Genomic DNA, 17,547 nt, shown 5'->3' on the forward strand with positions numbered 1-17,547 from the left:
CTGTTAGAATGAAACTGCAAGCAAAAAAAACACAGACCGGTGCAAAGGTCAGAGGAGAGAGGCCAGTGTGGTACGGTGGAGTTGAGGACAATGACCCCCATAACCCACATTAAGAGCAAATCAATACCACCACTTCTGCTCATTCACCATATATGCTCAATGGGTTTAACCCCCGCATGGTTAATGTCAGACCAGATGATTTGGTTTCTTTGCTCACATCAGAAACACACACAGACTACCGATATTATCATACGTCGCCAATTTGGTCATTTCGCAAAATGTTGCTCAAATCCACAATGTAACTATGGAAATTCAAATGGAGCATAATAACATAACATGACATAAAGATGTGAATTTTCAGAAGGCAATCCATGTTTGAGATTACCTCCAACCTGCTGCCGCCTGACCATTGAATCAGCAAAAACAGGAAAGGTTTCACTTTGAGAAAAGTGTCCTTGATAGCTAGCTCATTCCAGCTTTATTGGGCCTGTTTACCACCTCCTTTGTTTTATATGCCATTGTTCTTTTGGCAGAAATACGCTTGGCTAAATCCCTGCATGGATTCTACTGAAAAGGGATGTTTCACTTTAAGACACTAGTGGAGATCCGAGCATCCTTATCAAAAACAGATCGAGTGCGGTATGCACAAGTGATGAGTGATGCATCACCTCACCTAACCATTAAAGTTTATCAGCCTATACAGGGAATAAGGCGTATGATTATTTTCGAAGAAACAATTATGTACACAACAATGTAATTTTAATGCCAGTCATTTCCAAAAAAGCCCAAGCTTTCGATTTCAAAATGATAATGTGTTGCAGCATATCGTGCACACCGTGCTGGTAAAGCCAATAAACAACAGTGCAACATCTGCAAAGATAATATTTTATTAACAAAAATGAAATTTGATAATGTAGTGTTTGAACAGAGTTAATCTAAATGTAATACTGGCCTTATACTTTATTTGTATCGATCCCCACGGATAAAACATGGATTTCTACAGCGTAATTACTAAAAAATACATAAACATCACTGATTCTTACCACTTCCTTTTGTTATGGTGAGACCTCAGTACCATTGTGCAAACATGACAGACCGTCCAAATTTCATATCAACGTCTGTGAATTTATATAAGGTAAGTATTCCTTTAGGGAGCATGCTGTTCCACTAAGAAGTATGTCAAAACAAAACACACACAAATTTAAGTAGTTAGAAATGAACATGTGAGGACTACGGTATCATTTTTTTTGGCCATGAAACAAGCTTGATGCCAATCACAATAAGGTGGAAGAGGTTTTTAGAAAAACTACAAAGAACATTTTCTCTGCTTTCCCATTATTTCTATTTTTGGCTTACCATAAGGTTGCTAATAATGTTAAGTTAAATGTTATTTACAGCAGTTTGGTGATACTGCATTTAAAATGATAAATGAAAACCCTTCGAGTGGACGCTATTTAGTGCAGTTGGTACAAAATGGTCCGACTGACCAAAAATGGTTAATAAATGATTTGGGGCTGATAAGGAATGAGCACATATGTGGTGCGGTTTGTATCACACTGCCTGTAAGAAAAAGGCATAATTTAAAAAAGAGAGTCAACAACTACAAAAACGACAAAAGAAAGAATGGTTTGCATGTCATTATACAGTAAACGTCCATGTAAAGGGGGCTGGTCAGCCATCTGCCCAATAACTAACACATCCAAAACATTATACAGCCACGGTGCTACAGTGTGAGACATTTTATCAACAAAACAATAACAGACAAAAATGAATTCAAAAGCAAACAATTCTGTATTCATGCAGCATGTGGAGTTTTAAGTGAAGCAGATGGATGGAAACATCTCTACCCCGTAAAGTAGTCAGATGAGGACGCAGTATAATTTTTTTGCTAATGACATTAGGTCAATGACAACCAGAAAAGGGGGAAAATCATTTTAGACAGTGAGGATGAGAACTGCTGTGTTATAGGTTGTAGAATAAAGCACTTGGTATTGTTGTACATTTGGTACATTAGAATGTCACTTTAACTTTGACAGCTTTGTTGCATTAATACATTCTATCCTTTGCAGAATTCCTAAAGCAACAAACCTGCAAGTATAGGAAACGCAGTGTAAGAAAGCACATTAGCAGCACGTATGTAGAGTTAGCTGTTTTATCTATGGAGGGCATCTGGACAAACTGTTGTGTTGACAGAAAACGGCAGCATTCCTGAACTGGAGTAAAATGTTGCTTACAGTGATAGCTAACAACAAGTATAAATCTCTGAACTATAATTGTTAAATAAAATGATACACACATGGTCAGCAGGACTGGTCAAATACTTGATATTAAAAATCACCTAAGTTTTTAGTCTTCAACAAGATTAGTGGGTTTATAGTTGTTTTTAATAATAGCATTATTTGCAGCAGTTTTATGCTACTGGATTCTTATTGACCCAACGATCAAAAAATGTAAAACCTCTTGGAGTGGAAGATATTCAGTCCAGTTGGAAAAAAATAATCGGACTGGCTGAGGACATTGAATAAAATATATAGGGCTGATAAGCGCTGAGCATGTTTACGGTGGGGTTTGTCTGACACTGCCTGTGAGAAAAAGGCATCATTTTAAAAGGTAGGAATGGTCTGCATACACGTCCATGTGATCACTTCAGTCTCTGTCCCAATGGAGGCAGGCAGGAATGGCAGGAACATTCTCTGTGATGCCAAGCTTTCCGGTAACAGGATTTAAGATCTGAGAGCGAGCAGATAATCTGGAAAACTACAACCGCCAGCTGCTGATAAGCTTGTGTCCCTCGGGTTGTGGTCGGACAGCACGTGGCAGTGAGACAGTCATGTGTGTGACACCAGGGACGTGTAGTTCACAGCATTTGACACCTGCTGCTGGCGGGACGGGAGAGTTTGTGCCTGGTAACTTTTATGGTGAATAGCCTCTTGTACTGATACTGTGGATTCAGCTGCGAGGATGGTGTAGGTAGAGACCTGCAGGACACACACAGGCACACACACCCACACCCACACCCACACACACCCCGATAAGTCGCATAATGTGCCAACAGACAGACAGTACAGGAATGAGAACAGGGCTGGGTTTCTACTCAACCAGAGATAATTAACTTTTCCTTCCAGTAATTCAAAGCACAGGTGTTGGATGCAGTGGGTTTCATAAAAATAATAAGAGCCCAATTAAAGTAATTGAAAACACCTTACTTTGTAAAGCAAGCTAACCAATCCCATGTGGTCACAAATTAAATACAAAAATACTGAACTGGAATGAACTTGTTCAGTGTCTCAAAAGGTGAAACACAAAAACGAGAAGCAACATTTTTAAGTCCCTTCATTGTATACTCTTTTTTTTTAAAGCCGCCTGAAAAAGGACACTGGTGAAAAAGCAGTAAATCACTAAAAAGAGAAATTCAGACGGCAAGACAACAAAAATCATGACCGTAAAAATGCCAATACGCTATCCGGCAGAATTCATGTTCCTCTGGCCGACCATCCAGGTTGTAATTAATGAAAAGCGTGCCAGCAATGCACTTGGTGCGTAGCCAGAGTGACAGTGGAGAGGATTCGATAGACATAGATCACTGAAAGGTGCTGATGGCTCGGGGTCCGACTGCGCTGGACACAAAGGAGCGCTCGTGTCCCGCAAGCACTTCATCTTAGTTCATAGCCCGACTCCAACGGGGCAGTCTGGGTTACGGCTCTCCTGGGACCTGAGCCAGATTACTGTGATCGCTCTCACACACTGAATGCAACCTCCCCGACCCCTATGGAATGGCAACATAGACACACATACACTTTGACAAGCTGTACAGTATGAACACTCTCGCTGGAATTTGCTCTCACCATTTCCAAGGATCCTAGTCAATGGTCAATTGTCTTCAGTGAGAAGGACAAGAAAACTGGCTAAAAGAGAAAAGAAAACACAGCAGAGTTACGCAACATTGTTTGTGCACGATGGACAGCTATTTAAACCTGCTTACCTTATGGTCTCCCATGCAGACGCGAGGACCCACCGTGTTGTAAACAACACACTTCTCCCCGTCCTCTCCCTGAAGAGAAGGAGGGTACTTGAGTGATAAGGGAATAGAATGTAGCATTCAACATAATCATTTCCATCTATAACTTGTGTTAGATATTTCAGTCCATACAAAGTCAGACGATTGTTAGCTACATTGGCTAGCTTGTTACAACCCTGTTTTCTCATTATTCGTGCCCTTTGAGAAGCTTGAAGTGGCGACAGTGACAATGCGGCGTAGCGCTAAGAAAGATAAGGGACATAAAAGAAGTTGTAAAATGTACTATCTAATAATACCACCTGTGGTTTGCATTTAGGATAAATTACACAAATCTTGAAATGAAGTTGCCTGCCATCGGAGAAAATAAGTGTGACGACAGATGAACGTTCTGAAGTTAACCTTTAAATAGAATGGTTGTGGCTTTGACTCACTGACCTTGTAGATGAATTCTTGGGCAGAGTGCGACATTAGGATACGATCACACCAGGCCGGACAGCGAGTGTTCATGTACTGGGTCGGTTTAGTGTACTCCTCGCTGTAGGGGTAGCTGAGAGAGAGGGACACCGACGTTGTATTTATGAGGATAAGGGCAGAGGCGGGAGTTTGAACACAGTGGGCTGCAGCGTGTGCCTCTGTTACCTGGGTGGAAACTCGATGTCCTCTTCCTTAATAACATCATGAAAGGCTGCAACTTCTTTGTCGTACTTTAAAAACTGAAGGGTAGAAGCCAGCGCTGATTAGCCACACAGGAAATCTCAACCCATTAAAAACTGACGTGATGTGACTGAGTGCAATTTAAACCCATTTTACTGTCAAAGTTATCACAGATTTGTTTACCGTAGACCTTTTGTCTTTACTCTACTGTCATTCATGTAATTGTTTTGCCCCTGATACGACCTAATCTGAAATCTGTGAGGACATGCCAGATAGTTGCTTAGCACCCTCTTGTAGCGTATGTTTCAGTGACGGCACATCGTTTTTTGAAGCTGTGGTGTAGCCCATCGTAGTAGGTGAGAGGTGAGTGTTCTCACCGCGCTGCCGTTGTTCTCCTGGAAAACCGCCGGGTGCAGGTAGACGAACAACTTATCCTCAACGCGGAGCAGCACCTGTCGGTACGACGAAAGCGGGTCAAGTGAATCCTGCACCAAAATTGTAAAAAATCGCAGTGGTCTTAACAGATCACGATTTAATCACCTGGCGGTCGTTGTCTTTTTCTTCACAGATGATCTTCTCCACTTCATTGCTGCATTCCTTCTTCACTGTCTGCACGTCCGCCGCTGTGGACAGATGCTGCTCACAAACACAAGAAAGGGCTCAGGTCAATAAGCCCGGCCGAAACACATCTTCATCACCTGAGATTCAGGAAAAGAGGTTGTAACATACCTGGACCAGACTAAGCGTGTCTAGACGGAAGTTAAAATCTCCAAACACGATGAAAGGCAGAGGAGTGTAGCGGCTGTCTGATATCCTGGAAGGAAGAAGCACTTTATCACACGCAAATGCTTGTACAATTTCCCATGAATGTCATATTATCATCAGAATGTTCTATTTAAAGGACATTTGTTTATTTACATTCCTGAAAGATCCTGTTGAACATTTTACAGCCATGTTTTGTCATACGTCAACGTTGTGCACAGATGGAAGTCTGACCTGTTAATGACATATCTGAGAGCGTTTTTGCGGTTGGCTGAGTAAATGGACGGACTGGAGCTGCAGGCAACGAGATTGGAGGCATCGTGGAACAGGTGGACATTGACCAGGTCCAGACCTCTGTGAAGAACACACCCACGGACAGAACATGGCGATATGTGGCAGGTGGAGAAGGAAACAGGAAACAATTAGATAACAGCAAGGCACGGCGATAGGTGAGTGTGTCTGTCTGTTAGGGTGCCAACACGCGTGTCACTGATGAGGAGCCTTCTTATCGGGGAACGCGCTGGTGTTAATGGCGAGTCCACAAACGAGCACTTGTCTATTGTGCCGAGCGTTTTTTTTCCTTTTTCTTTTTCATTGGCTGTCAATGGAAAACAATTAATGTGCACCAGACAAAGGCTGACCGGGTTGACTCACGGCACGATTTTGCGGCACACAGATTGTGGGCTCCTTTTGTTATTACCACCAGGCGACAACCTAGCAGAGCAAATAGTGACTAGTTTCCAGGAAACACAGACAGCTGTGGCAGCAGATTGATCCTGGGTCAAGTCAGAGACATGTTTTGCTTCATTTACTTCAGTGGTATCAAAATATACATCAGCATTAGTACTGAAACCTCCTCTGGGGTTGGAAGCATGAAAGGAATAAATCATTCACAAAAAACAGTTTGAGTGAAGCAACCTGCTTGGTCACAAGAGCGCTCAGTTTTCACAACAGTTTTTTTTTTTTTTTTTACAATTACCGGATTTCACAGAAGTTGGCAAACATCCAAAAGGGAGGGTGATTGAGCCCAAGGCTGCCGTTTTTTTTTTTTTTATTCAATCAAGGTGCGGTTAGTGCACAGTACGTACTGGTTGTGTATAATCCAGCGGGTCCTCATGAAGCCCTTTCTGGACCACTTGAACTGCAACAGAGACAAATGAGAGTGAGTCACTAAACAGCAGTGAGCCGTGTCTTTGAAGGGCCAAACTGATAATTATTGATTCTTTCACATAATTTGTCTCATCTCCCTGTCAAGAGTGGGTAGACAGCCCCTACAGCCCTCGTGTACCCCTCCCCACACACACACACACACACACACACACACACACACACACACACACACACACACACAAATGTAGGCATTCACAGATGAACCCTCATGCATACATACTCACATCAGGCCAGAAATTCTTTGGGAATTTTTCTTTCTCCACGGTAGCGACCCCCTCCAGAGGGCCCACATGCTTGTTTCGTCCCGACACTGCTTTAAAATCCTTAACTGTGTGGGGCAGGGTGAGAGGGAGAGACGGTGGGGGAGGGGGCGATGACATGTAAAAGAGTGAGAAAACATGCAAAAAGCAATCAATAAACTGGTGTTAACCTCATCAGAGCGGCATACGTGATGAGAGGATCTATAAGCAAACCATTAGACTGTGTTTGGTGGACAACAATCGGTTTGGGCCACACAGCGAGTGGCAGCTGCAGGATGTTTATGGCTCTTCCATAAGCTTTTCGGAGGAGCTTTTTCACGCCTAACGTGACTAGACTATGCAGCGGGAAGATAACAGCTCAACTTGAAATTCAGGTTCTTTGCAAATACTTGGCCAGGAAGGGTGTGCCATCAAACTGTCATTATATAAATAGAAATGTTCTGAAGATCCTGATCCAAGAAATTATAATAAAATCCTGAAAATCATTGCAAACCATTAATAAGGAGTAGAGATTCACTGAATATCAAATGGGTCGGGTTTTGGGGACTATAGGCACAGCACGTATTGGATTGCATTATTTCAATAAAGGAAAATTCAGTAAATTTAAGGAGAGCTATGTTGAGGTCATGCCTGATGTTGCCCTACACATCATGGCACGACTCCAGTCTCTTCCGCGCAGTGAGCTATACATCTTAATAATGTAACACTACTCGCCATCGGCAGATACACAGAGACTGAAGAAGTTGGATTTGGGATAAGGGGACTGACAAGGAGTAAAGTTCTTACCATTAAAATCATACTGATAGATGTTTTTCAGTGTCTTCCGTATGAAGTACAAGCTCCCCAAAGCCTGCGGAGAAAGAAAAAATAATTTTGTTACAGACACTGCATACGACAGAAGAAAATCCATATGTAGAAAAACAAAAGTTCCCAGAATTGCTCTCCATTTATTAAGCAATAAACTTAAATGAATCCTACGGTATTTAATAGTTTTACTGGAACACATAAGCTCTGTCTGATCTGTTTAGATCTGATCCTAAACATTACAATCATCTCCTCGAGTCAAATCCAGTCTTCATTCAGTCACCGTGTGAGCTGAATTGCAAGCATTTTATTGAACAATCCCCAGGATATTGTTGCTCTATCCAGGAAACGCAAAACTTTAAAGAATAGGGACGTTCAACCTGAACACACAACTGCATGACACATCCACATATGCACCCCACCCCACACACACACACACACACACACACACACACACACACACACACACACACACACACACACTTCAGCACCCAATCATCCTTGACATGGGGCTGACAATTTTTAATGTACTAACTGCCTGCTCCACTGATCTGATTAATCATGCCCCGTGAGATCAATAAAGACAGAAAATTAAAACAATTTAAAAGGTATTAAGCAGTAGGCCTGCTGTCTGCCAGCGCTGCCGCTGTGACTGGGGGCCGAAGAAAAATCAGCCGGCGCTCACAGGGCTCGGGGCGTGACGGGCCGCTGTGCACACACAAACATCCAGCCCGAGCATGAGAGATCTCTCCCTGAAGACATCGTTTATCACCAGTGCCAAAGTCATCCTCATCTAATAGAATGGAAGCGTCTCCGTGGTCGGCTCCAGTGAGCTGCAATTAGTGACCAACTTGTCCAAATGAAGGCTTGAGCCATGGACTCATTTGACCGAGTCAGAGAGGGTTAATAACTTAAAGCCCCAACTAAAAGCTGAACAAAAAAGACATTTTTTGAGAAGCAAGTTCATTTTTAACAGTGGAGAAATTAGGATTTTAAGGAAGAGGATTTAATGACTAAAGTAATGATAATTAGCTCAGAAGAACTCTTTTTCCGAGGTTGTCTTAACTCCCACACGAAAGCACTCAAAACACACTGAAACTCAGAAACACATTCTCCTCCACATACTCTGCCAAACACCTATCTTCATCAATCAGGTTTGTGCACAGTTTAATAAAAAAATATTGACCAACAAGTGATTTTTTATCAAAACACCATTTGTACTGGGAATGCATGGAGGTCGGCCCCCTCTACTCCTGCAGCCCCTCTGAAAGGAGAGCGGCCCAAACTCTCTCTTGGCCAAATAACTGATGATCCGCAGCCAGGGGGAAACAAATTGAAAATCAATGCAGGTGGCACCGACGAAATGAGAATGAGGCATTAGGGGAGATGGGGGGGGGGGGGGGGGGGGGGCTTGCAACCCTCTCAGGGTAAACAGTGCAGGGTGCAAACACTCCAGCTCGGGGGAAACTTAGTCCCGGCTGTCTTCCAAGCCCCCCTCCTTCCCAGCACTTTATTTATTGTGCACAAATGGGCTGGGATCAATGGTTTTAATCTAGAGTTAAATGTATTGACTTTGGCCTGTCTCCCCCCCATAGCCCTCCCCACACCTGGCCATTGACTTTCTCCATTTTACTTCACACACCTTTAGTCTACAAATGCAGCCATTGACCCCTACTGTCAGACGTCCAGTGTGGAGGTATCGCATGGGAGGAGTAAGGGTTAATAGTTAAAGAAATACTCAGCCCCTTTCCTCAACCCGGGAGGTGTTACTCCCAACCAGCGCTGACAAACACGTTATGGGTAGCTCCCAACGGGAGAAAGACTGAAAAGGTGCCTGCTGGGTGAGGTCACTAAAAGAAGAGAGTTGTCTTTGATGACAGGTGATGAGTTGAGGTTGAACCAATGAACAGAGCAGCGCGCTACTTCCACCGAGACAAAGAGGATAAGGAACTTAAGTCGCACTCGTCTTTCCAGAACTCTTGTAACTGATTAACTATTACAACATTTGATATCAAACTTTATCTTTCAGATGAATGCTACCATCTAAGCAGAACGTCTTTACAACTTCTGCCACACTAAAAACACACCTCTTCCTACGATACCTCGAATAGGAAGCACTACAGCAGCGCTCAAGGTGGCACTTTCTTATAGCACTTTTGAAGCTTGGCTCTCTTGAAGAAATTGATCTTTTTTAGGTTCTCTTTGATCTGGGTCTGTAACTTATTGTAAGTCACGTTTAGATAAAAGCATCAGCTAATCGAAAGACAATAATATTGATAATAATAGCCGCACGTAAGAATGTGTTACGTCTGAGGCTGTGCATTTCTGGATCAAACATTTCCCCAGATGCAACACTGATACTTCTGATTGTGTTATATTTAAAATGTTTTTTCGGTTTTATTGTGAATGTAAAACAATTCCAAATATAATATCATTCTTGCTTTGTTAAAAATATCCCATGACATGGGATTTCCTGATAAAATAAATAAATAAAAGTCTGATTTCCATTGTGATTGGATTTGGGATGTTTTGTGAGCCCATGAAATTGTAATCTAATCTCAAAGACTTTTTGGGGTTTTTTTGTCTGTTTTTATGCTTTTGTAACTGTTAAATAATTACAACATTCAAAATCAAATAACTTATATGTATTTACAAATGTTCTTCTGGAGTTTCAGCACCATTCTCCAGAACTATTATTTACTACTCAGAAGGGTTCCTCTGACACCTCAAGCTACCGTTGAGTACTAACCTGGAGGAGAGCCCCATCTAGTGGCAGCATTTGTGAACTACTCAGATGTGATGCGAGGGTGTTTCTCACCGTGAAACTGTCTTCGGCTTGGAACTGGTTGTCCACATAGATGCAGACCCTGTCAAAGTCTTTCATTTCCTCACTGGAGTCAATGTTCCTGTAAACAACACAGTTGATGTTTTTCCGATGTAGTGCAAAAGTGAAGAAGTTAGTCAATTCGTTAGATTTGAGTTATTTGTCAGGCCTAACTGATTCCAGTTTCTTAAATGTGAATGTTTATGGGGTTTCTTAATCTTCTGTGACTATAAAAAAATAATATGTTTTATCCGAATATAATATGTTTTGTTCGAAACTAACTTCTTGTCACTGTTTTTCATATTTTATGGATAGAACAATGAATCAATGAGTGGAGAAAATAATTTGAAATGTATATCAATTAATGTTGCACGGTGTACCGGTATTAGAAAGGTACCACGGTTTTGAATATTTTTGTACCGGTACTTCATTAAGAAAGCAGAAACCAGAGCGCACTCAGTGTTCCGCTCCCTGTCTGCCTGCACGCATTGACTGGGTGGGCGGGGCTGCCAGCTCACATGCAACAGGCTCAGGGAGACATGTCCCCATGTGCAGGAGCTGTTGTCGCCGTCCTCACAGACAGGCTTGTTGAAAAAAAAGATGCCAGAAATGAGATCTGGAAATACCGGTATTTATAACAGGTACAAAGTATTTATTATTTTACGCATTTTTTTGGTCTCTAAAAGAAGAAATGTCCGGGTGAAAGAGGACGTCTGCTTTGTCTCGTGTTGCACTTGCTGATGTTTGACTGGAAAGTGGTTGTCAAGCCAACAAACACAGCTACAGGGCTGCCACCTCTCACGGTTCGGAGATGAACCCACACGGATTGTTTTTCTAGCGTGGGACATTGGATGTGTGCCGTGAATGCGTGTCAAAACCTGCAAAAGCGTGTGTGTCACACAGGGGAACCGTGAGAGTTGGCCGCCCTGTAGCTGTGTTTGTCAGTCAAACATCAAGCAAGCGCAACACTAGACAAAGCAAGACAGCAAATAAGTTACTGAATAGTCCAGCAGAAATATATAGATGCAAAGTGACCTCCAATTTCACTCATGTGGGCCTATGTGGTCATGAGGTCAGAATGCACACAAAATTGTACCAAATAATACACACTCAATGCAATTTTTATTGTCGTTTTTCAATAAACGGGAGAAATTGCCCTTTAATTATGTGTCCATCTTCAATGTACACAATCCACATAGCTTTAGTTTTTTTTTCCATCTCAAACACACATCTGTAAAATTATGTAATTCATACTTGGAAATAACTATGTAGTCATATAGTCAGATACGGACAATAGGCCTACATAGCCGTGTGTAATCAATGCTATGATTTTGCCATGTCATTTTCATTAATATCTTGCTGTAGGTTAATACTAATATGAATGCCATTTGTTAAGTGTTCAAAAAGCTGGGCAGGAACAAGCCGGTAAAAAGGGAACCTTACAGATGTTTTATTTAGTACTATCATAGATAAATATTCCAGTATCTATTTGTGGTATCGTATTGAAAGTATCGGGTATCGTAATATTTGGGCAGGTATAGTATCATAATTTTGGTATTGTGACAACCCTAATATCAATAATGAAAACAAATTCTCTAGTTTGAGTAACAAAACAAAATCTAAATAAAGAGAGAAAAGATATTTTTTACAAGCTTATGATTATATCAAACACACTGAACAATGAACATGACTTTACTGAGCAGCACGAAAGTCCTACCGGAAAAAGTTTTCGGCATGGCCCATGTTGACCATGTAGTCCTTTCCTCCCACCTCCTGGAAGTGCAGGGCAATGAACTGTGGGTTGTGGCTGTGGACAATCTGCAACAAAACACCACCATCAGGCCTCAGTGTACAGGTTTTACATGACAGAGCAATGAGGGGGTCCACCACGTTGCAGGATGAGAACTCTCCATTAGGGGTTATGGAGGGCTTTTCTGCTAGTGAATATGTGCCTTTGTTATCAATGATTTGTGTGATTAAAGTATCCGTTAAGCAGAGGACAATACCAATGTAATGCTGCCATAACCAACTATGAACCAGTTGTTATTTCCCTGACAACGTAAGGGAGACCCATCCAGCGATGAGTGGAAATACTAAATATAGCAGAGATGTATTGATTCAGGAGGCCCAAACTTACCGTATAGAGTTCTTGTAACCACTCATTTTGAATTTCACCCACCTGTAAAATGAAGAGACAAAAACCATCAGAGGTATGCATTGTTTCATTTACAATTGGGAGTCCATGGCCACCCTGGAACATCTCAACAAGCTGTAAACAGAACTGAGGTATTATCACATTGAAAGGACGTTATAGCTATGTGTTAGCAAATATGTGGCTATTTAAATATTGAATTATGTGCGTGCTAATTGCTATTTGCTTGAATAAAGAACACATTTACCACAGAAAGCTTTTTTTGTCCTATCCTCCCCACAATTTTGTTTTCACATTTCAACAGTCTGTGTGGCTAGCTAGAAACATGTCTGACAACTTTGAGTTGTGGACAAAATTTGATCTCTGGAAAAGTGATTGATAAACATTTTTGTAATGTTCTGTTTATCAAGAAAATATATACGGAATAATCAACAATACAAATTACTAATTGTTAGTTACAGCCTTAATCTATAATATAAAATACAGTATGGTAAAAAAAACTGTATAAAGTAGCTTAAACTTTAGATAAAAAGATAAAAATAAAAAAGATAAAAAGTTAACTTGCTATTTCTACTTAGACATCATTCTCTACTCACAACATTATCTATAAGTGTAAATCTGAATGGCTCATTTGATGCTACACAAATTAATGTATCACAAGCATTAATAATGGGGTAAGAATTCAACTAAAAAAGTGAGCCTGTTAAGAAGTTTTATGCAATTGTAACTTAAGTACTTAATAACATACAAATGAATGAAGTCATCACAGCTTGTAATTTACACATTATTGCAAGTTAAATGGAATTCAGGAAGTCATCAATCACAGAAAGGAAACCTCCTCAGCTTTAATTAACTTTGTAGGAGATGAACAACACAACAGTACACAATGTCTGGAAATATTATCTTGTGTGTTCCATTAGCTGTGTGTTCCAGGCTGGAGTCCCATTCATGTGGCTGCACCTGCTTTAATCTTCCATACATCCTCTCTGACGGAGAGTTTTATATTTCATGGCCTTGTGACAGCTGGGTAGACTGTGAAACACGTATGAGGATGAGTCCTTAAATCAGTCCAACAAGGTTGGGGGGGCTGACTCAGACATCTTCTTGCCTTGAAACCACAGGCAGAATTATATTTACAGCTACGCCTTGTGTAGTTGTAAATGTAAAAATAACTGAATTTGAGGTAAAAGCCCTAGTATACATTAGGTGGGACGGAAATTACACCTTATGCGATGAGTAAAAATACACCATGTTAAACACACGGTTACACTGACACTAAAAGCGTCTTGATTTCAGAGAATCCTCTCTGACTCTAGACGTGTCTTCTCTGTCTTTCTTTTTAGACCATAAGCTGTACATCAGCAATTTCTCCAAAACTGTGGCCTTTAAACGTGTCCTATCTTACACACTTTGCTTCTGAATTTTCCCATCGCAAATTGTATGTACTTCCGCGATGCCAGGCGCATTCATAGCAGCTGAGAGATGGCTTTGCATACTGTATTTGCATGGCAGTCTGGCAGGTGACGACTGGGGCTGTGCAATATAAACCAGAAGGACTCCTTTTTTCATTTTAGCTAATAACACAGTCATGGACGCAAAGAAGCACAATTGGCTGTGTCCACTGGCCGTGATTCATTCATAAATAACTGATAAAACCGAACATTAGATCCAAAAAGAAAACCTGACAAATCTGGATGATAAGGTCAACGCTTTGTGCTTCCAAGCTGTTGGATTAGAAGAAAAATTGTAAAAATTGGCAGTAGTGTGCCAACTGACAACTCGTATTATGACTTCTCCAATGCTATTTCTTTGCATACGGGGAAAGTTGTATGACAAAAGATCTATTCAATGCATCTCGGTCCATTCATAATTATTAGACAAGCTTACAACAAATAAAGGACTTATTTTACAGGTTACTGTTATGGTCCGCCAAAGAAAAGTTCCCTGTGAAAGAGCAGCACACTGCCTTACCGGCTCCGCTGCTATGACAAGACACTAGTCCCAGTTCTGTAAAGCAATCGGATTTACCCGGAGACAGACTTTAACGTCTTGCTCGTATTCCAAAGTGCTGGTCAACATTTAGGAGTGTTTATGGAAATAAGGGGGACTAAATTAGCAGAAAAGAAGTCTTCCGGGGCAGATATTCATCTGTTTACATATCTCCCACAATGGGATCCAACGAGTTTAAATTGGAGCCAGATCTGGCAACAGGAAACATGGTCCTGGGCCAAATTTCCATGAGTGTAAGAGCCCTCCTCCTTGTAATGTTCAAAGGCTTGGGAGCCCAGCCAAGGAGGGAAATGAAAACCATTGTTTTGAGTAGTGCAAATATAGCCTAATCTCTTTAATCCCGTGAAAAGTGGTTTTACGTTATTTCTAAAAAAAAAAAAAAGCTTCAAGACTAGACTGTAACTTTATATTTATTATATAACGTTAATGGGAGAGGGGTGTCTAACATTAAATTAGAGCGTCTGAAAGACCCCCGATGGAGCAATGAAACAAATAAAGACAAACTCACAATTATAACTTTGAGATAAACACAAAATGTGGTGAACGCGTTACACAGAAACGGCCTTTTTCACTTGAGTAACACAGTGACTTAACGTTAATTAAATCGATTAACTACGAAAAGCGACACATTAAAGTCACAGGTGAATACGCGAGTCAAGAAGAGGCTAGCACACATGTACCACACTGTACACCAGTGACGTGTATGCTAGCAGCGGAGTCGACTTGAGGCAAAACTTGTTTGCCTCTCGACTCATTCTTTCTATATCGGGCTAAACGACATTACGGCTAATCCTCCGGAGGCTCTTCGCGCTGGTGTAGCGTTACTGTCATTCTCACCATTCTACTCACATTGTCAAAGAGTGACCCGACATTCGCGGTCACGAGCAGCACGTCGGTGAACGTTTCCATGTCAACGAGTCACTCTCACCAACGGTCCGAGGAAGCTCCGGAGGGTCTCCGGATGACGCGCGCGCAGGGGACCCGATAACAGACGTTCAGGGAGCTTACAAGGGCTTATTGTGTGAGCCCTAAACCGCCAGTAGGTTCCTACAACCGCTCTAAAGACGCATGCGTATCACTGATGTGTGTCGCTGCCGGGGTCCAACTTCTCCGGTCACGGCGGGCCGTCGAATCAGTTCTTCATCATACGCCGCGGTGGCGCGCATATCCATGGTCCAGACGCGGAGCAGTGAGTTAACGTCAGTTTGAGAAGCCTAACTTGCGTGTATTCCCACCTTCCTCTCGGTTAATTGGACTAGTGGCTTCTTAGCGGACTTAAACCGGCATGGACGGCGCGTCTGCTGCCGCCCTTTTAGCGAAAGCTCAGATAACCGAGAGATTGAGGCACGTCATTGTCGTCAACGTCGGGGATCCGGCTCCGCCCCCTTTTTTCCGCGCGGTCTCCTCCTCGCGCTCAAGTTCATCCTCGTTCGTCGAGCTAAAGTTGTGGCCGTCACAACAAAGAGTGCCCCCCCCCCCCCCAAGATAATCCCGTAATATTTGAATTCAGAATAATTTAAAATGTGTTGCTTTGACCATCTTCAGCGTTTTATCGAAATAATGTATGATTGAATGCATGGTTTAAATGCGATACTAAAATGTAAAATTACATCCAAAGTCCTTTGTGAATAATTCAACCGAGCACATTTAGATAACCTGAATGGGCTCTACTTCCATATTTGCGGTTCACAACAGGAAGCTACTTGTATTCTTTCTGTGAAATATCATTTTTGCCTCACTTGTTTTGTTCTCCTTCCTTGGAAACCCACAAAACTACACAACAGGAAGTGCCTTATCTTTGTCTACGTGTGTGCTCATCAGTAATTACTGCTTTTACCTTCACATACATTGCTGTAACTGCACAGCTCATGCACAGCTCTTGTGTGAAGTGATGCTGATCAATGTACCTAATATTTTAGATACACTTGAGAAGTTATCCAAATTCAATTAAACAGTTGGTTGATGCAGCCTTAATTTCAAATGCTAACATATCCCTTTAATAAATGTAAAACATATTAGTCCCATACACTGTAAATTACACCAAATAATCAACACGTGTGGTGTTGGACAGATTCCATTGAATCAAGAGAATTAGTTAATAGTTAAAGATTCCAAAATTCCAAAGTCAAAGCATTTTTCTTTGGTATTTTCAGACTATTGTTTTTGCTCCAAAGAGTATTAATAAGCTGCTGCTTTTCAGTGCTATTGTTGGCAAGCCACGACTCTCGCAACATTTCCTGACGTTTCCTAATGTTTTGACGTATTCCTAACGTTTTAAATGCTTTTTTTTATTCCCTAGTGTGCAATGTACTCAGGCTCTAGCCTAAATATCTCTTTCTGTGGGTTTATGCTGCTAATTCTTTCGCAGCGGGCTTTATCCAAAAAAACCAGCCTCCTCCTGGCTGCAAAAAGCTGCCTGGGCCCATTCAGAGAGCTCTCCACTTTCTTTGTTTCCAAACCGGTGATGGAAATGGCAGCATTCTTTTGCGTCTCTATTGCAATAGTTTCAAATGGATCTGTTGACGTTGGAGAATAAAGCACACAGTGCTCAGGGGGAGGCGTAAGAGGAAGCAAGGAGAAGAGCTCAAAGGGTTTGCCTTGAAAGCCATGCCATGGTTGAACGGTTCACTAACAGCACTATGGAGAGCCACTGTTTGGCCCCCCTGCAAGCCGTGCTTTACCCCGGACTGGAAGTCAAGACTGCAGCATGGCACCGATCCATCAACTCAAAAAAAAAAAAAAGATCTTTAAAGCTGTGTTGTAAAGTAGGGTTTGGTTACTTTTTCCGTTGTGATGAATGAAAGTTCCAGAGAACACGACATGCAGGTAAAAACAAAGCTATGGAACTTAGGGTTACATATTGATGAATGTTTATGACCCCTTTGTGCTTGTG

The 17,547-nt window shown here is 41.7% G+C and overlaps 1 protein-coding gene across 1 annotated transcript; it reads right to left on the bottom strand.

The window, feature by feature from the left end:
- Positions 1-869: 869 nt before the first annotated feature.
- inpp5l (inositol polyphosphate-5-phosphatase L) lies at positions 870-16,029 on the bottom strand. The gene is made up of 16 exons (XM_037481677.2): positions 15,504-16,029; positions 12,630-12,671; positions 12,210-12,310; positions 10,487-10,574; positions 7,651-7,714; positions 6,829-6,932; positions 6,523-6,575; positions 5,669-5,788; positions 5,402-5,486; positions 5,213-5,308; positions 5,050-5,124; positions 4,658-4,731; positions 4,454-4,565; positions 3,983-4,051; positions 3,846-3,905; positions 870-2,978 (listed from the first exon to the last, which is right to left on the bottom strand). Exons 1-15 carry the CDS (start codon positions 15,561-15,563, stop codon positions 3,864-3,866), a joined length of 1,185 nt encoding a protein of 394 aa, XP_037337574.1. The 5' UTR covers positions 15,564-16,029; the 3' UTR covers positions 870-2,978; positions 3,846-3,863.
- Positions 16,030-17,547: the final 1,518 nt, after the last annotated feature.

Source organism: Pungitius pungitius, chromosome 5, assembly GCF_949316345.1.
Source record: "Pungitius pungitius chromosome 5, fPunPun2.1, whole genome shotgun sequence".
NCBI lineage: Eukaryota > Metazoa > Chordata > Actinopteri > Perciformes > Gasterosteidae > Pungitius > Pungitius pungitius.

What these genes read in the sequence shown, in the direction of transcription:
- inpp5l (XM_037481677.2), bottom strand. Translation starts at nt 15,563, where the DNA reads ATGGAAACGTTCACCGACGTGCTGCTCGTGACCGCGAATGTCGGGTCA. An exon ending in CATGCCGAAAACTTTTTCCG is followed by an intron (nt 10,575 to 12,209) that starts GTAGGACTTTCG and finishes TGTTGTTTACAG; the next exon opens with GAACATTGACTCCAGTGAGG. An exon ending in CAAAGAATTTCTGGCCTGAT is followed by an intron (nt 6,576 to 6,828) that starts GTGAGTATGTAT and finishes TCTCTGTTGCAG; the next exon opens with TTCAAGTGGTCCAGAAAGGG.